This window comes from Cyprinus carpio, chromosome A8 (assembly GCF_018340385.1).
Source record: "Cyprinus carpio isolate SPL01 chromosome A8, ASM1834038v1, whole genome shotgun sequence".
NCBI lineage: Eukaryota > Metazoa > Chordata > Actinopteri > Cypriniformes > Cyprinidae > Cyprinus > Cyprinus carpio.
The window spans coordinates 8094394-8118805 of record NC_056579.1 but is presented as its reverse complement, the minus strand read 5'-3'; the positions used below and the strand labels follow the sequence as shown (position 1 = coordinate 8118805).

Here is a 24412-nt window from a genome sequence, read left to right as displayed (position 1 = left end):
CAGAGTGCTGTTTACTCTTTTGACGATGCCATGTCAGAATAGCATCGAGAGCATAAAGACTTAAAAAGGGCATCTGGCATGAATTCTAATTATAAAACTATACAGCAAAGGCTACTCGTGCCATTAATGTTATTTGGCAGATATATAAAAGACTCAGGGCTATTCAGGGCTATTCTGTTGTCCTTTGATCTTAAATGTAGTGTGCTAAATCCAATGGATCAGAATTGAATCCTGTTTTGTGTGGTTGTTGTATTTATGATTGCAGAAATGATGTCTTAGCATTGCCTGCCATGTTTAGCTTCCCTTCACTGGCCACATTTCATGTATCCCAGGTTTTCTGATCTAATGTCAGTCATCTGTCTTAATGAGTGGAGTAGTCCATTTAGTGCTATTGTAATACTTTTATCAATGGCACATCCTCTGATTCCTTGAATATTATAAAAACATTCATTCTTGGACCCATTTTTTTTTTTTTTTTTTTTTTTTTTTTTTTCTTGCATCAAAAAAAACTAAAAAGCTATTCAATCCAATTTGGTCCAAGCATCTTAAATGAATATCTTCTAATCTAGACAAAAAGTTTCAATATCAGAATTAAAATCTCTTTACATTGAAAAGCAATACTCAAAGTACCTTGTGCCTGAAATATTGACACTGAAACCTGCACAATGAACCATGTTTAAAACTCACTCAGGTGGAAGCTCTACGGCGCCACCGTCTGAGGGCTTGCTGCAAAAGTCAGTCAGATGGATGCTGCTGTTGTCCTGCAGCGGGAACCGTGAGGGATGGATGCAATGGTGTCACACGCTTGCAAAGCCCCAGAGTCTTCACGGCCAGAGGGGGGCAACCTGAGCCTCTACTCTAACTCTCAGACAAATCAAGTGGCCCACTTTGACACTCAGCTGTCATGTGTAGTCACGCTGTGTGGAGAGGGGTGGAAACTCTTCCACCCAGCCATCACACATCCTGGGGCACTTTTCCCACCCCTGCTGCCCAGATTTTAGCATCTTGGCAGCTCATCTCCCACTCTCTCATTCTCTCTCAGTTATCCACCTGTGCCCTTATCCACCCCTTTTTAATATTCAATCCGGCTTTAGCCTTATTAGCATTGATATCCAACCTTGGAGTCGGACAACAAAGGAGAAAGCCCTAAAGCAGAATAGTGAGGCTGCTTGGAGGAGGGAGTGAAATTATGAGGAAGGATAGAGGTGAAGTAGAGGTAGGGAGGATAGGATGCGAGGTGAAAGAAGAGGAAGGGCTGTGTCTACGTGGCCATAGTTCTGTGTAATGGCCGTTAGGAGCATGTGTAGCTGAGACGTCAGCACTGCGGAGGAGGAGGAGAAATGTATAGGCCTATGTGGAAGATCTTTCCCCTTATCTTCCTCCCTCCCACACCTTATTTTCTCTCTCACTATAAGCATCATGGACAAGCCCCCTCACTCCCCTAATGTTTTTTCTGCCTGGAAAAAACTGTTTCTACCTTGCTAGCACAAAAGAAAGGGAGGCAGGAGGAAAGGCAGGGATTCACTGTTGGGAATCTCTCTCTTTTCAATTAGCATTTTGATTGCATGTTAAAGCCCACACACAAACAGTCAAACATTTGCCTGAAAAATGAATAATGCTGCCCACATTTAAATTTGAACGTGTGCTACTCAGGATTTGACAGTCACTGCAAGGTAGTAAATACATATATCTGTGCTGCCTTGGCTGTTCGAAACGATGCAATTAAGTCTTCCACCTTTACATGATGTGCTAACGCAGGCCTAGGATTTTTCTTACCCAAGCTCCATTTGTAAGCTTCACTACTTCCCTTTCCCCCTCTCTCTCTCGGGGAGAGTTGGTTCCTGGCAGGCACAGTCTCCCACTAGCTTGGTGACAGCTGGGGGAGGCAGTCTCTGAGCCCTTAGTCAACAATGGACACATACACTCGCACAACACAGACACAACGCAGCATGTTTAGTGCAGCCTACCCTACCTCTATCAGAGAAGATGGGCAAACACAGGCAGTGATCTCCAGACATGCCTGAACACTAACTACACTATGGAAACACACCCTTGCACACTGCCTAATAGATTCTCATGCACACATACACACGAGGTCACTCCCACTCATTCTCATTTACAAACTTACACTCTGGCTCGGTAGTACACAGTTATACAACCTTATATGTATGCATCGTTTTCTACCTAAATGTGAATTTTAAACCAATTTTTAAGCATTTGTTTGGGAAATCATAGAGAAAAATGATATAATCATTACATTAATAATATGAATTATATGGCTGTGTCATTTTGACAGATCAAACTGGAGCGGCGAGCATTAAAATGAGGGTGAAATTGGAAGACCAAAAAAGGTGAGCATTAAGATTCAACACTGCCTACACATCGTAAATGGGTTTTAAACCGCAGCATCTAAGAACCTGCTACACCTGTCCTTTCTCTCCTCTCATCTCCTCTCCACTCTTCTCCTCATCCTTGTTCTCAAATAAAGCTCCTCTCATCCTAAAATAAAGGGGAGGAGTAGCATGCAGAATTGAAGAAGAGGAGAAAGGATAGAGAGAGAGAGACAGAGAGAGACTCCAATGCTGCCACTGCAGCTGCAGGCAGTGAGACACAGCAAGGGCAAACACACACTCGCGCACTCACACACACACACACACACACACACACACTTGTCTGCACAAAACCACCGCAGCATCCTTACCATCTTAAACCCGTTCCACTCCATTTGTAAGTCGGCGGGCAGAGTTCTCGCCTATAGCTGTGCTAATGTCTCCTCACTTGGAGATCTCTCTCGGTCTCTCCTCTCTCTCTCTGTATGTGTCTCAGCGGTGGCGAGGCAGCGTGCGGCCAGTGGGAGAGAGAGTGGGCATTCCTCCTCTGAGTGAGGCTGCTTGTGAATGCACAGGCTTCGGCATGAGCTGAACGCTGCAGCCCCTCTCCCTGCCTCCTCCTCATTGGTGAGGTCAGAGCAGCCCCCTCCTCCTCACTTCTCTCACTGGCTGCCTCAGCTGTCCATCATCTGCTCTACTCTGAAGAATTAACACTTTCGCTCTGGCTGCCTTGCAGACGGAGGCACAGGCGCTTTGGCTAGCAGAAGCCCTTTCAGAAGCAGCTCAGGCAATCAATCGCAACCGAGGACTCAGCTTGAGTTAGAGCGGACTGATTGCACCTACAGGCACTTTGGTAATAGGGTGCCTGCACAGCACTGCTAATTAATGCAAGTTAAAAGCATGCAATGATTGCAGAGTATGTTAAAGCTTTTATATATTCTTTTACACACACACACACACACACACACACACACACACACACACACACACACACACACACACACACACACACACACACACACACACACTCTTTACTTTAGATTAGTCCTATATATATACTGTGCATGTATATATAGGGTTAATGTAAAGGGATTAATACATAATAAATAAATAAATACATGAACATTAAATATTTAATTTAATTGACATTATTTTGTTTATTTGTTTAATGAGACAGAACATTAACTTGGTAGGAAACATGAGCAGGCAATTATTCTGCCCTGGACAACAGTCATTATTCTGGAATATTTAACCACTTTGAGTACATGTGACCAATCAGAATACACACACACCTACACACACACACACACACACACACACACACACATATATATACAGTATACACTAAAAATGTGTGTGTGTGTTTGTGTTTGTGTGTGTGTGTAGATATATACAGGCACTATACATACATACATACATATACATATATAATATGTGTGTATGATTGTATGATGGATTATACAGTTTATTTATTTATATATTATTTATATAATTTAATTATATATAACATTTATAATTATGTTTATTTCAGTGCATTGCTATCAAAAACTGCTAAAAGTGGCCAACACACTAGTTTTCAATAGAGTTCATTAATATTTCAATAGAGTTAGAATATTACGACGCCAAATGTATAGTCATTGTTAAATGTGCGACGAAATATGTTTAATTACATAAACCACATTTTTTATGTATTGAGCATCAGGTTGAAGAACGCACAGGTTACTGATCACACACCTGCTCTTTGTACCATAACTGCACGCACATTCACACACACCTAGCCTATATTCTACGCAAAATGCGCACCCTAAAATAATCTCTCGATACTTATTTTATGTCTACATCCCTATTGTCGCCGTTAAATGATTAAGAGAAAGCAAAAGAGCGAAGTTTGTGAAATTAGGAGTATTACGAGGGATGAAGGGATTATTCTTAAGGCTGCGCGTGACGGTGTTTCAGTGATTTTCACTACAAGCTAATTCTCTTTCAAATACGAGCACATTACTCACCATGACCATTCTCGTGTCCGGAGGTGAACGGGAAAAAGAAAAAGCTCGTTATTTTATTTAGGAACCCGGTCAAGAAATTAAACGTAGCGCTTTTGAGCGTTTTTGGGGGAGTCGTTCCCGAAAGTCTTGGAGGAGGTGTCGCATGGACCCAAGGACAGTCGGATGCAGTCTGGTCGGTTGAGAGATGGAGAGATGGATTCGGAAACGTACAGCTTCGGAAGTTGCCTATTTTTTCATTTATGAAGGTGGAAAGTATCCAAAAGAAAACAATAAAAACAAATAAGATCGTTTCCTTCAGCGACTCTGTTGAGCTAGTAGTGCGAGCGTCCCCTTTTCCTCCGCACCATTTATGGAACGTAGTGTCAGGCTGGTATGAGATCTGATTGGCTGAGCGGGGACAGACAGGGGTGGCGCGCGCTGCTCATGAGGAGACGGTTGGAGAGGGTGAGGCGCGAGTCAGCGGGGAGAGTCCTGCCTTTGGGAAAACAGTGACTCTGATTGACGGCTAATTTGACCTTCGCTTGCGAGTGGAAGACAGGTACACGTAAAACATTTGGCTTTAAGTGTAGTCTGTCAAAAGCAAACTCTATCTGTGATGACTAGGTTAATAGATAGGCATTCATTTACTATTTGGAACCTGGGGGGAAAACACACGCGAGTCAGTCCCATATGTTAAAATGCCCAACTTTACAGCAGAAAAAAAAACGTTTACAGCCTGGTTCAAAAAATGATTTTGGTCTATATAGCTAATTTTGCCCTTCATGACAACTGTGAGGGGGGTGATTTTTTTATAACCCATCCGTTTAAATTATATTAAGCCTTAAAGTTCTGCATAATTAAGGGCGTGGCCACTTGAGTGACAGGTGGATTGCAGCTGCTGACACTGCCGACTAACCAATTTTCTATTACCCAAGAAACCAGCTCCCTACTTTTTACCTAATATCCACTACCCAAGACAGACCCCCGACAACGCGCTGCCAAGATGGCGACGGCCCGCTCTGCACACTTTGAGCTTCAAAAACGCTCTTCAGGAGTCTACGGTTGACGTCACGGACACTACATCAATGTTTTTATACAGTCTATGGTTTTATCACAGTCAACATCAGTGTATGAATTATGCAATGACTTTCCAAGTAAGCGAATATTTCTAAAAGGAACTTCTAAATGTAATTTTCGACTCGAAATTTCTATGTAGATTGTCACACCACTAGCAAAGTTTTTTTTTAAAGTTTTTTAAAAATTGGTTAAAGGGATAGTTCACCCAAAAATGAAAATGTGATGTTTATCTGCTTACCCCGAGGGCATCCACTCCAAATTGAGATTGTAGACAGAGTGTCAATGGTCCATTTGAGAGATAGGTGGCGGTAATGCACTTATAAATGTGTGATTCTGCCATCGTAAAGCAAGAAGAAGAAGAAGACGCCTCATGCGCAGGCTCAAGAAGAAGACACGAACGCCCTCAGGACAGTTCAGACATTGCGGGTAAAATCAGAGGTAAAAAACTATATAAATACTGTTCCGTTTCTTGCACAGACCGATCGTTTTGTGTCTTTTCACATCAGTGTATCATCACGAGCCGCAGGGTTTAATTTGGTTTTGTTTGTGTATTTTTTATGACTCTCAAAGCCGTGATTCCCATCCACTTATATTATATGACTGACAGACTGCAACGTTTTGACTTAAAAATCTACTGAAGAAACAAAGTCACCTATATCTTGGATGCCCTGGGGGTAAGCAGATAAACATCAAATTTTAATTTTTGGGTGAACTGTCCCTTTAAATATTGTGACTTGGTTCTTATTAATCCAGGAAACATATTTTTAAGTCCACAAATAAAATGACACATTCTGTTTGTGAATTGAGCATAAAGAAAAAATGTCTCACACAAATCACAGTTATTTTAGAGAATTTACTAATTTAATGTGAAATGTGTTCTCTCTCATTTATGAGAAATTCTATATGAGAAATGAATGCACCCTTATTGACTTTATTTAATGACTTTATTTATCGCCAATAATACTCACAAATAACTTTAATTGCAAATAATTTTATACATTTTATTTCCAGTATCTTGATCTTTATTTGCAGTATCTTGATGTTAAATTAATATCTAAATATCTAAATGACTTAATGTAAAAAAAACAGTCTAGTTTTTGCTTCTCAATGTCAAATCAGTGTAAAACATCAGTGACAGCAGCATAAACTAATTAATATTCATAAGTTTATCTTCTCATGTAGTGACGTCACAAACTTATATTGCTCCCCCCCACTTTGAAACTCATTCTTGCATATGCATCTACTGATGTGAGAAGTACAGTTTTGTAGAATAATGTCATCCAATCCATTATTTCTTTTTTTTTCATTGTCTCTTTTCTAAATATTATTGCAAACTGTTCACACAATCTGTTGTTTGCTGCTGCATACGCACTGAATCAATAATTAACCGCAAGACCAGCCGCTCCCACCCCTGACAAAACCCATTTCACATCTCCACCGGTGAGGGCTGCCCGAGAGCGACATCTCGCCGACTGAAGGGATTTCAGATCTTGTTTTATTTACCAAGATATGGAATTCATCACGGGCAAAAACACATTTCCTGCTTGCACCCATTTACTCCGCAAATACAATCCTAATGTAACACATTCAATGGGTCTTCGGGGAGTTTTGTGTCAATGCATTTTGCTCTCAGGTTTGCTGCAAGGAAATAATGGGGGTGTCATTATAATATTGTGCTGCTGTACTGGCACAATAGAACAAATCACAGGGCTGGAATGGGCTGGGAAACGGCTGTGGTCTTATCGTCTCCGCACCTGCACTTCTAAAAACCACAGCGGAGGTCCCTTACGGTGAGCAGCTGACTTGACAAGAACCACTTTTGGCATGAGAGTCCAGCAGAGCCATAAAAAATGAAAGACATTTCTCACTGGATGGCCAGGCCTCACTCTTAGGGACACAGTACTTGAGCAGTCGACCCTAGAAAACCCAAACTTTATGTAGACTATTTATATTCCCCTGTTCTTTTGAAATGTGCTTGGCCCAGGAGCATGATGTTTTTTGTTGATTAGGTTAAAATGAACACATCTTTTTTATATTTTTTTTATTTTTTTTATTAGTATTACTCGAATTTGGTTACAAAATCTATAATATAATTATTAAAATATAATTTAAAAATAAATATAATTTTATATAATTATATAAATAAAAATTATATTTATAAGTATAAAACAATTTAATTTAACTATATATAAATAGAAAAATAAATATATATAAATTAATATAAAATATATATTATATATAAATGATGTATATGTGTGTGTGTGTGTTTGTGTGTGTGTAAAGTATTCACATGATAGTAAAAAAGCATTATTTAACACCGCAATGCTCAGCCCACATCACAAAAACACACCATAAACTAGTTATTTTGTTTTGCTTCCCATTTTGCTCACTGAACCATGTGGCACCATGTGAGTTATGGAAGGCATTACCTTTCATCTTCCTCACAACAAGACATTAATTCAGGTCCCTCCTACCAACAGAGAGAGAGATAAAAAAAACCCTGCCTGTCGTTTCATTCATATGTAGGCTTGATTCAATTATACACAGGACTTCTCAGCACAGGCAAACTTGAGTCAGTCCATTAACCTCTGTGTAAGTTCACCAATCTGAAGTCTAGCAACAAACCGATGGGAACCATCACTGAGCTCTTCACAGCTTCCAAACTGAACAAGAACGAGTAGCGATGCTCTCCACTCTTATCTACCTTCTGATACCACCAACCATTTCTCATCGTCACATGGCATGTGGTAGGAGGAAATGTGTGCTTTGACTTCACACATACCTATTTTTACTTTCATACTGTGTGTTTATGCAGAGTGAGACAAAAAAATTGTGCATTGGAATACTACTACAGATGTATTTTGCATGTTGTATGTTCAGTGGAGTGGATTTATTGCATATAGATTGAACGTTTTGCTCTCTTATTCTCTTTACTTTTTTTTTCTTTCTGTCTTTTTCAGACAATAATGGCAGAACAGATCAGCTCCTGACAATAGTAAGTAACAAACAACAATAAATAAAAAATAGATTAGATCGCTGTGACATTACTTAATATTCATCACTACCAGGAATTTTACACTATGGTTGCTTTTGTTACACATCAAAGAAACATTAAAAAGTCATAAATGAACAATAATGATTCTTACAACGACAGTTATCTGTCTCTCTTTCTGTCTCTGTCTCGGAAATCTTTATAAAGGACTAAATGTCAGCTTCTGGTCTTTGTAACAGCTGATGCTTCAAATAGAAAAAGAGACAAGGCCCATCTGGAAGGTTCAGTTTAATTTCGTTGTATTAAAAATTTCACAGATTACTAAACACATCAGACATTAGACAAATCAGAAATATCTGTGCTATACAGTAATATACCAGCTATCATGCTATTTTCAAAATAGCCTATGGTTGGAAAATGTCAGTTTTTTGTTTTCGCTGTCATTATGCAGTATTTGGGTAGTTGACATGTCACTAAGAACTGTCCTGCATTTTGACATTGTGCCAATCTTAACTAAACCTGTTTTCAAATTGTTGTACAATTACACATGAATTTTTATGACCCCATAAAAATTATTAACTATGTGGAATATTTATGTTTATAAAAACCACAACACAAGACTGTTTAACTATCTAAAAGTAGTGAAAAAATGAGCAGCCATAGCATTAAAAATGCACACTTTCCTTTATACATATGTATAAATATGAGCCTAATATCCTTAGCCCATGTTATTTGTCAGCTACCCATTTGCAGCATCCGGTATGATTCCTCCATATGAAAGAGTGTTTTGAATCGAGGCTGTGTACATGAACAGTAGACATGCAGGCTGAGGGAACATGCCCAGTATGACTCAGAGGCTACGTGTGACCCTCTGTCTCTCTGTTCACTCCTGGGCTGGGTGGGGACAGATGGAAGGAGGGGTCTTAGGTATTAGACTGGCATGAGGTCTGTGGTAGGAGGTTTGGCCAAGAATACGTAGAGGTTTTGAGTGGGAGGAGGGATCTTTACTATTGCAGAAAAGTGTATGTGTGTGTCTGTACACATAAATGACTTTCATTTAGTCATCATGCGTTAGATAAGCCTTTCGGGAAAAAGGAACAGCAGGTAATAGCAGTCAAACTAGCATAATTCTATATAAGATGCTGTTATTTGTCTTCCAACCCACATGCATTTTATGTCAGCCATGTTGCCAAATGGGCTTTTTATGCAGGTATTGTTGAACTAAAGGATGGCTGTTCTGACCACCGGCGGAGGGGTTTTATAACAGGCCAGCTAATGTAAATCACATCATTTATCGGCTGTCAAAAAGCCATTAAAAGTGAAGCAGCATGTGAATTGAGTAAAGAGCTAAAAGCAACGAGGCTAATTGATTTATTTTCATTCTGTAAAATCGTGTTTTATATGCTTAGCTAACTAATTGACACTGAAAATGTTTTTTATATGTATATATATATATATATATATATATATATATATATATGTATATATATATATATATATATATATATATATCTTGAACATGTTCGGTATACAGTAGTAAAATTGTGTTTTTAATATCTGATTGAGTTGAAATGCAGTTTTTATTCAGAACAAATTTTTTAAAAATATTTGTGTATATATTTCAAAACACTCAGTCTTTTCTTTCTTTTCTTTCTTTTTTTTTTTTTACATTTGTGTAAAATGTCTCTTCTCTTTTTCAAAACTGAGTTTGGGCATGTGTGTGATTTTGATGCAGTCAGAGGTTTGGTCAAAGCCTTTGCTAGCTGAGCATGTAAAATGTCACTTTAGTTATTGTTCACTCAAACACTAAGAGACACATGCACACACCCAGTACAGCAACCTCTCTCTTTCTCCCTCTCCCTCTCTCTCTTTCTCTGCCTGTGCTCCTTTGTTTCTGGAGTACCTCTGATCCTCTGCGGCCGCTTAGCTCCAATTAGCATCCCACCAGCCTGGCCTCTAACACACACACACACACACACACACACACACACACACACACACACACACACACACACACACACACACACACACACACACACACACACACACACACACACACACACACACACACACACACACACACACACACACACACAAATGCTTAGCCCCAGCCTCCTCTCACACTGCCTCATTTCAGCCCTCAATCTGACTAATTACTCTGAACCTTGCATGCCCCATCTCTCCCTGCTCCCAAACACACACATACACCACCTGACTCCTTCCGTTAGCCATAACCACATATCCAAGTGCTCCTGTTTGTCAAATATTTCAAACCTGCAGTCCACTTGGATGAGTGTGTTACTCGTGCTCCATCAGTGTCCCATCAATGTTATCTATTTCCACCATCCCTTACGAAAAAGAAGTTTATTCAAGTGTGCTATTAGTATACTTCTTTTAAACTAAAAATAGGAAAGTATGCTTTTAGTTTACTTTTTATGTACTTCTCAGAAATGGGCTTTATGTACTTCTCAGAAATATACTTAAAATGACATTTAAGTATACTTGACTTATACTTACAAAAAGTCTAAATATACTTGAACTTTACTTAAGTATACTTAATAAAATAAACTTGAAGTATACTACTTTTTGGTAAGGGATATGCATCCAACACATTCACTTCTCATTCACTCCTGCTTCCAGCATGAGCACCAGGCATCTATTCTGAGAGTTTAACATGTTAAAACATGCAACAGACATGGCGATAATTGTTTCAACTGAGCAAAATCTTCCAGTGAGATGAAACATTTATTTTGTCTCAATTTTCACCCTGAATAATAGCAGCTTTATTTAAAGACACTGAAGTGTAGATCCCCTGCAAGCTGTCAAGTGTTTTAAAAAAATTGCACAACTCATTTGGAGCCTTGTTTTAAAATTTTACAAGCTTCTCCAAAAGGCACTTCACTTTGTCCTGTTATTTGAAAATTCACTGGAAGATATGTATATATATATATAAATTAAATATTAAGGAGAAAATTGATATATCCCATATATTGATTTGTTGTAGGACAAATACAGTATTTTTTCTCTCCTCACATCAGGTTCTCTCTCTTATTTGACATAACCTGATTGTCACAATTCTTATTTGCCTTGGGAGTAAGGGGTGAGGTTTTCTCCCTCTGAAGCAAATATCTCTCTCTGTCAGAGGACATGAGTATCACCCAGTCCAATTCCTGTTCCTGTCACCTTCTCAAAGGAGAACCTCGACACCACATCAACTTTTTTTAGCGGCTTCATCGCCAGGCAGCACTGCATGTGTCAGGCTGCTGAACTCAGGCTTGGCTCACAGACGACGCTTGCTACGTTTAGATACAAAAAAACCTGTCTGAAAACGACGGTTGTTTTTCATAGCTGAGGTATTTTGGAGGATATGGATTCAGGTAATGTTTGAATTATGAATTAACCGGTAAAAATGTATATTGTCAATACCTGTTCACTTTTTTGCTGAGAGACTCAGAGAATTTTGTAAATTTTCAGTGCTAATATATCAAGGTCAAAAATACAATTACTAATAATTATCATGCTGATTTTGATGGTACTTATGATGTATTTTAATGAGTGTTTTTTCTGTTTTACACTAAGGAAAGCCTCATTATTTGTGGGGAAAATGAGATGATTGTGGCACAATTGAATCCTTGAGCAGATATCGAAGCTGGTGGGAGGCTCTCCTTGTGGCCAGTTCCAAACGAAGGTGACATTGAGCAAGACACTTCAGTTTTTTCCGATCATTAACATCACTGACGATTCTCTCTGTCTCATTTATGTAGTGCAGTCACTGACGGTTGGCTGGAGGGGGGCTGAGCAATGGTGAAGATCGAGTTGTATGAAGGTTGGCTGTAGGGTGGCCTTTGCTGTGTTTGATCGCAGTCGGAGCTCTCGAGCACGATGAGGAAGACCGCTGTGGTCCATCTGGCCTGGTCTTTAATCAGTGCTTCCCTTTAGAGAGGAGGCCATGCTTTCACTGTACTGACCAGGCCAGCTTTTGCTTAGAGCAACCACAAGATAAACATAGCTTAATTCATTCTATTATTCTATCCTCTGCAGCAGTGAATATTTATAGTGGATTTCAATTAGTCTGTAGTGAATTTTAATAATGGTATATTTTGGTGACTAATTATGTATGTTTTAAGTTTTAAAAGAAAGAAAAAAAGTTGGCATATCTTTGTTCAGATATATAGTTTCTTAACTATATATCTTACACTGTTTAAATAATGCACACGTGCACGCACACACACACACACACACACACACACACACACACACACACACACACACACACACACACACACACACACACACACACACACACACACACATAGGTAATTTTTGTAACTAGTCCTTTTACATTCTAAACTAAAATTGTACCTTTAAACTAACACATCTACATGTCTTTGATATTCATGATAAATGGCAAACATGTAGTAGTTTTTCAAAGATGCACCGACAGAATTTTATTCCGAGCAACTACTATGAGTTATCTTAAAAAAGTATGTCATTTTTGGCTCATTGATATTGAATGTACAACACATATCTCTGGGGTAAAATCAAACTGAAATGTGCCATCGATCTCTCTTTTTTCCTTTCCTCGTTCCACCTGTTCCCCCACCTATCTTTGCTTGTTTGGAGATACTCCATCACCTTGTCTTTCTGAGCCCTGGGAAAAGCATCGTCAGTATTTCTGCACCACTCCCCTCCATCTATGCTGCCTTTCTCCCAGAATTCATGGTGCCTTACTTAGTCAGAGCAAAAGAGAGCAAGACGAGAGAAAGTAAAAGATTCAGAAAGAGAAAAAGATACAAGAGCTCCTAGCTGTAGACAGAAGGAATGCCTTAAGAAGCAATTAGCATATGTAACTTCTTTTTCCTCCCCTCTGCCTATTTTCAGTGAGTTTGTATTGATGTTTTTGAACAGGCTCTATGGCAGAGCATTTAATGCTGAACACTGCTGTTAGAGAGAATGCATTATTAATGTGAGGGGAAACTAACGGGGACCAGCAGCTCCTCGGGCTGTGAAGAGGATGGTTGGCGTCTCTGAGGAAGCAACACCACGCCTCAAAGGTCTTCCTCCGTAATGCACACATGCCAGGCATCTATCATTTATTCATGACAGTCAGGCGCCTCCAACTCCCTCGAACAATTAACGAATCAATGAAATGTATGGGCTCAGAAACTATCAATTCGGGGAAACAGCGCAGTTCGTCAATGTGTCAGTTCTTGGGCACAGACTATAATTCAGTCAGAGAGCACATTTATCACTTTAGAAACAGCCTGCGTGCCATAGCAATGCGAATAATCCTACTACAAAATGGCCGCCTGATTCTGATGAATGATTGGACTTCTTCAATAACAACCGGTCTGGGTGTGACTGCTTTTCTTAATGTATTTAACATGCAGTCCAACATAATGGATGGAATGTTTCAAGGAGTCTCTGGAATCTCTTTTCCTGTAAATTAACAGCAGTATGTTTTGTTCAATTTGAGGGAACGGATTTTTGTCCAAGTGGTCATTATAATTTTGAATCGAGTTCATTTTAAAAAATAGTAGGCTGTATAATTCGGCAACTAATGCACTCGAGCTGTAAAAGTAAGCGTAAAAAGAGTAAAATGTATGAATTACTGGTGCTGCTTTCTACACTACTGTGCTTTCGCAATTCCTGTTCAATTAACAAAACCATTAATTATAGTACTTAAGCAAGCCGGGGTAAACCAGACAAGCAAGCATTCATGCACTTAACACACATTCCTGCGTAAGCATTTAGCGTTTCTCTTTTAAAAATCACTCCATCATCATTCCTGAAATACTGAATCATTAAAATGTCTATTTCTTTTTCTGGAAGAGTAAAACAGCCCAGGTGCTGAAAAAAACATGAACTATTTTCTGCATTTGGAAATACTGTGGATTTTAGTATGCATTCTCAGTGACAGTCTTGAGTGCTGGCTCAGCCATAGAAATTACTTTTCCTTTGTAATCTTTTCCCCTTTTCTGCTCTTTCTTTTATTTTGTATCTTTTTATGGCTTTACTTGAATAGACTCACTTGAAACACAAAGCTCTCCTGTTCACAGAATCCTCTGTTTTGATGTTCTTTTTCCCTGCAGAAATCACAGCCCTGAAACTCCAGATGAAGACTAGACCTTTATTCTGTACGCGGAGAGAGGTATGTGAACCTGTTTTTCTTTGGGGACCATCATCACCAGCACTCACCCCCTGCTGCTGAAATCACAGGCTTTTTACTTCCAGGTCATAGTGCCTGTATCACTCACTCTGACCCCTCTCTTCGCTGACTCTTTTTTTAGCTTTCTTTCAAAGAGAAAAAGGGGAGAGCTTTCAAGACCTCCAATCTGCTGCTCTCTTCATCAACACCCAGTCCCTGTGAAATCATCAAAAAGTAATGACAGTGGGAAAAAAAATCAATCCCATCTTTCCATACTGACTTAAGGTTCAGAGATTCAGTAATAACTGTCGTCCCTGGAGGAAGAGTCTTCCACTACATAGGCACAGGGGCCAGATGTCACCTGTCCTCAAAGGCGAGTGGAGCACTGGTGTGGCTAAGACTCAACCGAGGCAGGCTGCCCTGGTTCTCTCTCTGCCTGGCTGGAGACACCTGCTCCTCGCCTCACTGGTGACGGCCCCCAGTCGAGCTTTTTTCATCTGCTTTCACATGCACAAGCATCCTGAAGTGCTGCGGATGTGCTGTTGGATATACTGTATGTAAGTGAGGTGTGCTGTTTGTGTGTCATGTTTATGTGAGATGTACACCCAAATGCACTCTTGTGATGACAGTACAAACTTGATTTCATTACATTTGTTTCCTAATGAGCACTCTCATCCTCTTTTCCTGCTTAACATGCTTATGCCCGAAAACCCAAAACTGCCAGCGTTTATGGCTCTGCAGCCAGATTGTTTCAGCTAATGCATCCTTAGACACGTTTCATAGGATATCTAGGGTCCCCTGTGTGTTGTAACTCTGGTTTTTCCCTTTAGTTAGATCTAAACTCAGTAGTCAACTGGGCCATTATTGCAGTCAAACTATTCCTGAGCAATAGCAGGTTATTTCATATTAGGAAATTTATTATAGAATAGAATAAATCAGAATTAGAAAATTGAAAATATGGATTTTATTCTGATGGACACACGATGATCTTTAGCATAATTTGCCGTTGTTCTATAGAATAGATATAGAATATCAGTTGGTGGAAATACATTTATGCTAAGTGTACTGTACTGTTGTTTTATATAAAAAAATTCAAAGATAGATAGTAAACATTGTCTCTGTAAATGCCACTGATATTGTGGTACAGAGACAAAAATTATCTAATAGCAGTTGCATTTTCTTAAATTTTTCTTTAATTCTTTTTCTTTTTTTTTACAGATGATAAATCATTTTTTACAGACAATGTTTATCATCATCCATCAGATTACTTTAACAACCACTATTTTTACTTTCACACAATTCAGAATATGTTATTTGGTTTCTCTTAATTTCACATCTTTTTGCAATCCATATGAGCTCAGAGTGTAACCATAATGCTCACACAGTATTTGGATGCAGTTCTGTGCAATATTTGGCATATGTCTATTAAAAACAGGTGGTCCTGAGTCGCTAGTTTACGAAACAGGAGTCTCTGTTTCTGCACTCTATCATTTACGCATGCACACACACACACACAAGTCTGAGCATCGCAAGGTGGCTAATTCTCTCCTGAATGGCTTGTGCGTGTGTGTGCAGTGACCGATGATTGATCCACAGGTTAAATAGCTCATTCTTGCGGCCTTTTCTTCCAAAATGGCAAAGCGCCCTGACAATAGTGGCACACTCTGAAGCTGCAGGGCTCTGGGCTCCAGATCTCTGCCATTTCCACAACAGTACAGAATCACTGACTGAGGCTGTCCTTGACTGATGTGTCGGAAATTAAATCTGGATAATAATAATAATGATGTGAAACACTTAAAATTCTCAGCAGCAAGAATAAAGTTCTAGTGTCATATTGGGTTTAACACAGTAGCTTTTGTGGCAGGCTAAATATACACAGAAGTATAAAGGTATTGATGTCAGAATTCTGAGGTGAACACTAATAAGGAGAGGCGTCTTACTAGAAGGAGAAAAGCGTTTTTATTTTTGAACAGAAAGTTGATCCACTGCAATCTACTGCCATTGTGTTGCGAGATTTGAATCTTTTCACAGTTGATGAGTCTGCTTTACTTGCTGCTCGGCTGCTCTTGTAGAGGATTCACACACGCGCATACATGCTTGCTATGGCTTTGTGCGTGGGGAGAATGTTGCACCTGTTCTCAGTACGGTTAGGCTGGGGATGAGCAGCACAAATGAACTAATTTTCAGAGCTACATTGAACAGAGAACACTGCAATCACAGCAGGAGGAGCCTGTCGTGCCGGCAGATGGGCAGAGCTAATCATTGTTGTGAAATAGAGATGACCCTGCCTATCTCTCGTACTGCCAACAGACATTTGCCAATCGCTCTTCAATTCCCTCTCCTCTCCCCTCATCTCTGTTTGTTTCTCAGCTCCCTCCAACGAATTTAGGAGCGAACGTAACCTTCAAAAATGGCTGAAAATGAAGTTAGAAAGCTAGCACGCTGTTGTTTGACAGAGCAGCTGTAACTCGTGGATTGCTGGAGCATGTGTGTGCACATGAACAGCATTTCCAATCAGCATTGGAAATTTTTAATCTAGAAAATCTGCATCTGTTTGGATTAGTACCCATAACCCTACCAAGTCAGATGTATTTTCATCAGAATGTGCCGTTTTTCTCGTAATTTTACTTTTGTGTTATTTCAGAGGTTTTCATCATTTGTGCTGAATGCTGAAAAATGTTTTATAATTGGAAATCAAACCATATCCTGCTTAGTGCAGTATCTCAAGTGGCAATGTGTCACGCTTAATTAAAAAAAACACTGTGGTTATTAACCGTGATTTGAAATCATTTCAGCGTCTTCTGGATGTTCGAGAATCCATGAAAGTGCTTGGCACGAGAATACCAAAATCAAGCATAACTACTGTTATGTACTGCAAATGATTTTCTACTTTTTATTAAATTATTTGAGATTGTTTATAAGAATATTTTAAAGCATACTGATAAATAGTGATCTCTGAGTAAGTGATCCATTGCTTCTCATGATTGTGCATGGCTTTTTAATGTCAGTTTATGTTTATAAAAACATCTTCGGATCTAGCTCTGATTGTTTTCATTGCTTGATTGATTTACTTAATCATAAAGTACAATCATTACTTTGATATATGAATACTACACATGCTGCGTATATAGAAATATAATTAAAAAGCTGCATCCAGATGGAATGTTCTAGTCATTTTCCTTGGCAATATGTCTGAAAGCAACCTAATGCATGAAAAAAAGAAAGAAAATACTGACAGAGAACTACAAAAAAAGGAAATAAAATCTCCCTCTCACAAAAAAATGCCTAGACAGACCTCTACCTCTTCCCTGTACAATGATTTAATGTATGCAAATTATCTGGCTTCAGTTAATGAAGACACAATTAATCACTGTAACGATGGTCTGATTTAACCTGGTTAATTACAATCTGAAATGTGAGTTGTGTGTTTGCGGGGAAATGTAAGTCATAAATGCAGATTTTTTTTTCAAGAAGAAACAATCTATCAGAGATAAAGACATATTTTCCTGCTCCTAAACGAATAAACAGCACAATTTATTATCAACTGAAGCTAAAAGAGAAAAGAAAATTGGCAAGCATATATTTTATAGTATATCCGGAAATAAAACAAATAATCACATATAATGTACAATGACTGTTATTTCATAACAGTAAAAAATAGATGAAATTATGCCAGACATAGCAGCTGAAAAATTCATATATCAGTGTTTTATTCTATTATTTCTGTCTTTAACATGAAAAGTGCAGAAGTAGAACATTAAAACTGTTGACAGTCTCTCGAGGTGGAAAGAGAAACCACTTCTCATCAAACCATCTTTATCTTAAAAAAAGATTTCTACTTTTGTAAACTGATTCAGTGTTCTGCCAATGTAAAAAATCTAGAATAACACTTTGCGCAGTCACACGGTTTCCAACGACTAGTGACGCATACATATCGCTGTCGCTAATTTTCATTACATATTAAATGCTGCATAGATTTTCCACTTTCCCAGGCCAAATTGTGACTGAATGCTGGATGACAGCGATTTTCCAGATTTACTTGTAAAATAATTGTAGTTCAAATGAGAATATTTGTGGTTGTGACTTTACATGTCTTGTTTCTTTTTTCTGTCTTCTTAGAGCTGGAGAATCACCAGGATGAATATGCAAAATGTTTCAAATCCCTGAGCTGCGGAGGATTTTAAGGCAAGTGTATACACACACCTCAGAAATGTTGCAAAGAAGGGTTTAAAAATCTGCTCTCTCTGCCTATGAACACCCAGCTGCATGCGATCGCAGTGTGTGTGTGTTTGTGTGTGTGTGTGTGTGTGCGTGCACTGGCAGAGGAGCTCCAGTGCTGTCAGTATGAGTCTGATTTGTGTGAGAATGTGGTGCGGCTCCAGGCAGGCAGGCTGATCCTGTTTTGTGGAGACGAGGAACGAGAGCCCATCACAGATTAGACACCCACAGTTTCGTGTCGATTTAATGCACCAAGTCAGGGATTTATTCTTAACCGACTGGCTCTTTCAGCACCAGCAAGCCAGCCAGCCAGCCAGCCAGCCAGCCAGGGCTTTCCCATACAGCCATCTCTCTTCCCCCCAAGACTGTAGTAGAAGATCAGAAATGACTGAATGAGATCGTAAGGATGGTTATCCACTTTCATAGCTCCAGACTTATAATCAGGAAAAGCCCTAGCCAGCTATTTATCTACTAGTATGCTCAATTATGGCCACCTATCAGTGAAGAAATAAAACAACTTAAATTTGATGTGCTACAAATTAAAAGAATTCTAATAGAGCCACTCACATATTGTTTACCTTGAGGTAGTTTTGTAACTGACTGTTTAGTATAAGACACATGCTTTCTATTTCACACGTTTCCAGGCACGTTTATGCTAAAAGGCTGTAGAGCACCAACACAACACATTCAGAAAGTTGTTTGAAATTCAGAATGATGCCCGAAACAAAACGTACATATAAACATCTGTTCTTTAGCCATCTAACCTTACTATGCTCAAATGACTTTAAGCATACACACTCACACACACACGCGCAGCACACTTTCAATTTCAGGCATCAGTACACCACTGCACAAACACATTCCAAGCAGGAATACACAAACAATACACTTATACAAGTAATCGCAATCTGTCTCTCTCTTTCTCTTTCTCTTTCTCTTTCTCTCTGGCTAACTGATAGAAAGATCTAGTCGGAATGGGCAGCCGTATCATCACACAATGAGGGATGAAAATATTGGCTAATTCAAGCCTAAGGGCTGCACACATTTACCTAAATGAAGTTAGTATTCTTATTCTACTGTGCTATCTATTTTCTCATTCATTTGTCTGATGGATCCATCTATCCTCTTACCCCCAGCGCCCTGGACCCCAGTTGACTGGATGGATCTCGGGGGAAAAGCAGCGAGCCCATGCCTGGGAAGGAGCCTTCCGCCTGGGCTACTGCCGAGTTCTGTGAACACCTTACCATCATCTTCAGACACTGCTCGCAAGGTGCGCATTTAGAGGGAAGAGGAGAAAAGAAGAGAAGAGGAAGAGAACAGAATGCTAGCCAAGGTGGTAACGAAGTATACAGGCTAAAGAAAAAGCAAAAGGAAAAAGAAAATTATACTGCCACAGTGATAGAGGGCCGTGTGCTTACGTTAACATTTGTGCTATACACACACAAACACGCACGCACACAGCCAGTGCAAGCCCCAGATGGGCAAGTCATCAAGCAAGCTCAGCAGTTATAGCTATCTTGCTTTGAGTAAATGAGAAAATGAAATGATTGTGCGTGGGAGAGGTAGAGAGAGCGAGTCTAGTCTCTCATCCATTACAGTACACCCAGAGAGCAAAGAGGTTCTGCCTTCAGCTAGCAGCCGTTTAACTGGACCTAAATGCTCAATCCCTGCACATACATTTAGACCTGTCAGCTGCCAAATTTAGAAGCATGGACACACTGATAAAACATAGAAATGTTACGCACGACGGAATAATGAACACACACTTAGAGAAGTGAGGTGACAGAAGAAGAAAATCCAATTCCTTTACCTCATTGCTCAACAAAGCAGCATTCAGTGTTCGGCTGATTTCAAACATCTTGTTGACGGTGTTTCGTTTCTTGTTGCTTTTTTGTGGTTTTTTTTGGTGTTGTCGTGCTCTACGGCTCCTTTTTTGCTACTGGAAATGGGAATCAGTCCCGTGAAAAAAAGAAAGAAAAATGAACAGATTAAAAAAAAAGAAGAAAAGGAAGGAGAAATCCTCTATATGTGCTGTCTGGCTGGATGTATTTTCTCCTCTCTCGCGCCCGTGTTTTCTGGTGCACCTCTGTTAAATGTGGCGCTTGTGCCCTGGCTCACGCCGCACGACTGAAGAGTCAATATTTATTTATTTTTTTAGCTCCCCAGAGTCAGCACATTAAAACAAGCAGTCGGTCTGCCGGGCTTCTTCCCTTATCTGTCCTCCACACACTCGCTCACACAATGCGTTCCGATCCTCACACTGCTCTCTAGCAGATTAGTTCGTCCCAAAACATAGCTCTTAGTATAAACTCTCTCTCTCTTTCTCTCTCTCTCTCTCCATCCCTCACCCTTTCTCTTTCCCTCTCCTTCCTTGCTCCCTCCCTTCCTCACACTCCTTCTCGCTCTATCTCTCTTTACCCCCACCCCACCCTCCACTCGCTCCCTCTCTCTATTTCTCGATCACGCTCTCCTGCAGTTACAGTTCACAGTGTTACCACAAGGTGGGAAGAATGTTTATAACAGACATGACACAGGCACATTTGCCTTTCCTGGCTCATCTTTTCCTCTCCGTTTGGCTTCAAGGCACTCCTCCTGCTCCTCGTGAGGAACACACAATCGCTTTGGTACTCGCTCACCTCCGTTCTCCTCTTTCTCGCCTCCCCCGTGCCTCCGTCGACTGGTGACAGCCACGTTTGATGTATGGGAACGGGGTTGATTTATAGACCAATAGCATTAAGAAAACTTTGACCAGTGGCATCTAGCTGGAGTAAACCCCTCATGAAATGTCGATATATCGCTCCCAGACCATATTTATGAAATGGCCAATCTCTTCCTCTGAAATGGTATTAGAGCAAGACATTGGTGTAATTGTACACAATTCAATGCTTTGATTCAATGGACACTTATGTATCAATGCCACTGTATTAGATAACAAAATACCATACAGAGTGGTTTTTATTTTAAAGACAGGTTGCACAACCATACTTTCTGGTTGTCAAATCAGAACAGACAGTAGAACATATCCATAGTTAATGTGAAGAACTACACCTGTAGTTACTCTGCTAGTGGCACCTATGTGAACTTTTTCATACTAATATTACTTGACCTTGGTAAGTTCCGAAAGGAATGTTCACATATGCTGCTTGGTTTGATACTGTGTTTGATGCAGTGAAGTTTATGCATTGAAAATTTGCCTTAAGCATTCAAATACCTTTTGGAGTCATTTATATGGAGGAATGGGCATAATGCATGATTAATAAATTGCATAGAGAATTTAATTGTGTTTTGTTGGCAACCAAACTGTAACAATATAAAAACTCCATAATCACGGGAAGAAGGAGGCGGGAACCGGCGAACACTCAAATAAAACTTTAATAACCAAATAAAGATAAAACAAAACAAACAAAAACCAAACACAAAATAAAACCCAGGCCTGGTCCTCTCTCGTCCTTCACTGTCGTCGCTCCTCTTTTGTATCCTCCCAATCTCCTCCGTGGGACTCGAGACCGGTGAGTGGAGCAGGTGTCGCTCATTTCCCAATCACTCCACCGGCCTCGCTTCGTTCCCACGGCTCTCGGCCCCGCCCCACTCATCACACAAACCCTTTAAATTTGTTTGAGAATGGCATAGAATAGATAATAAGGACATCATGTCCAACATTTTTTATTTTACATCCTTTTTTGCAGACAAAGTTTTATTTGAGTGCAATAATAAAAATTGTATTTAAACCACTATATATATATATATATATATATATATATATATATATATATATATATATATATATATATATATACACATTGACTCATTCTCAGCTTTAGATCTTTAAATATGTTTTTATGTTCCTTTATAATTCTTTGATACAGAAAAACTTAAAAAAGTATGAGTAATCATGAGGACATTGTTATTAATTGATTTAGCAATAGACTCGCATATGTATTCCCATCAGCCAATGACTGCATAACACTGTAATCTTACCATTGTATTCAGTATGCATACTAAATTAGACTTTCACAAGATGTTTAATTTAAAATGTTTAGCTGTAATTAAGAAGAGTGAATAAAATTAGTCCAGAATCATTATTTTGTTTTGTGTTAAACAATTAACTTTTGTTTAATGTTAAATGTTGTACTGTATATGGCAAAGCCTAATTATTATCTTCATCATCTTCCAATGGACGCAGCTAATCTCAGGTACAATACAAACCACTAAACCATATGTTTTTCTCTCAAAATAACAAAGCAGGCAAGAATAAGTCATTTTCAGCCTGTGTGAAAAGCGGAGGTTAGCTGAAAGTGGGTATGACTGCAGGAAAATTAGCTGTTTCTTTCTTTCTTCTTTTTTTGAAAACTGTGTATAGTACAGTATGATCTGGTCTCCAGGCCTCATGAGAGGCCTGTGTCCAGTTAATAGCAGCCTATTGACACCAACCCATCTGTTGGTGTGGACTGAAGCCAACTGAAAAAAGGGAGATGGAAAGAGCGTTGGAGAATGAGAGAGAATGCTACCATTTTTACGTCATAGAGGGTGTGTATGTGTGCTTATGAGCAGTTACTTAAAACTGTATCACATTTGGCTTATGCTATTATACAGTTTGTACCTCCACAGTGTCAACATTGCAACTTTTAATGCTAAATCCATTTAGAATAATATCATTAAAGGCAAATCTTATGAAGTTTAAGGGTTAGTTCACCCAAAAATGAAAATTAGCCCATGAATTACCCTCAAGGCATACTAGGTCAGTGGCATGCGGTGGTGTTTTAAAATGAGGAGGCAGTTTTATATATAAATATATAAATATTACACAAAAAGAGAACAAATATAATTCTATTTTGTATTTTATTAATATTATTTTGTATTTTATTTAACATTATACTAATTATACATTTCATAGTGTTTTTATGGATTTTTATATTTGTTCCAAGATAATAACTAAAGGCAGTAACAATTTGAACATTATTCTGGAAACAGTTTACAATAAGGTTTCATTAGTTAACATTAGTTAACATGAACTAAGAATAAACAATAGCCTACTTCTACAGCATTTATAAATCTTAGTTAATATTAATTTCAACATTTACTAATGCATTATTAAAATCAAAAGTTGTGTTTGTTAAAATTATTATGCACTGTGAACTAACATTAACTAACAATGAACAACTGTATTTGTATTAACTAATGTAAACAAAGATTAATAAATACTGTAATAAATGTTCATGTTAGTTAACTCATTAAATGACACCTTAATGTAAAATGTTACCAATATTTTTAATTTGTGAACTGATGTTCAGCTGTTCTTTTTAATAGTCAACTTATTTCGGGTCATCGTCATAAAAGCTCTGTAGACTCTGCCACAGACACGAAGATATATCTTTCATTTCATCACACTGAATGCTCACTAAAAATTAAAAACGTCATCAGACAATTTTAAGTTTTATTTTGACATCACACAAAGTAGTGCTATCTAAGCGGGAGAGTTGTTTACTTACTTTATAATTAGTCAATAACGTCATCATTTTCTTCATTCAGACTGAGAGCTCACACGAAAACAAGAGGCGGGATTTATCGCATGAACCAATCACATTCAATCACAACTGATCATATTCAATTATAGCGCAATGGAGGCATTGCCTCCTCTGGACTGAAGGGAGGCAAGCCTTCG

At 38.9% G+C, this 24412-nt stretch overlaps 2 protein-coding genes and 1 long non-coding RNA gene across 5 annotated transcripts in view; 2 read left to right on the top strand and 1 right to left on the bottom strand.

The window, feature by feature from the left end:
- The window catches only part of LOC109068983 (ELAV-like protein 4), an 80868-nt gene extending 59773 nt beyond the window's left edge, over nt 1-21095 (bottom strand). The window contains exon 1 of one of the 3 annotated variants that reach the window (XM_042761915.1): nt 20561-21095. In XM_042761915.1, coding sequence (XP_042617849.1) covers nt 20561-20608 — 48 coding nt within the window. In that variant the 5' untranslated portion in view covers nt 20609-21095. Of the gene's footprint in view, nt 1-2701; nt 2937-4336; nt 4701-20560 lie in introns of those variants that run through there. The other 2 variants (XM_042761917.1, XM_042761916.1) reach the window with 2 other exon arrangements.
- Nucleotides 11619-18714, top strand: LOC109055856. Its single transcript, XR_002012032.2, has 5 exons — nt 11619-12072; nt 12149-12210; nt 13293-13438; nt 14477-14535; nt 18652-18714. It is a non-coding gene; the product is annotated as an uncharacterized LOC109055856 (long non-coding RNA).
- The window catches only part of LOC109095330 (BEN domain-containing protein 5-like), a 254294-nt gene continuing 249590 nt past the window's right edge, over nt 19709-24412 (top strand). The window contains exons 1-2 of the mRNA XM_042761912.1: nt 19709-19808; nt 19887-20020. Coding sequence (XP_042617846.1) covers nt 19910-20020 — 111 coding nt within the window. The 5' untranslated portion in view covers nt 19709-19808; nt 19887-19909. The remainder of the gene's footprint in view (nt 19809-19886; nt 20021-24412) is intronic.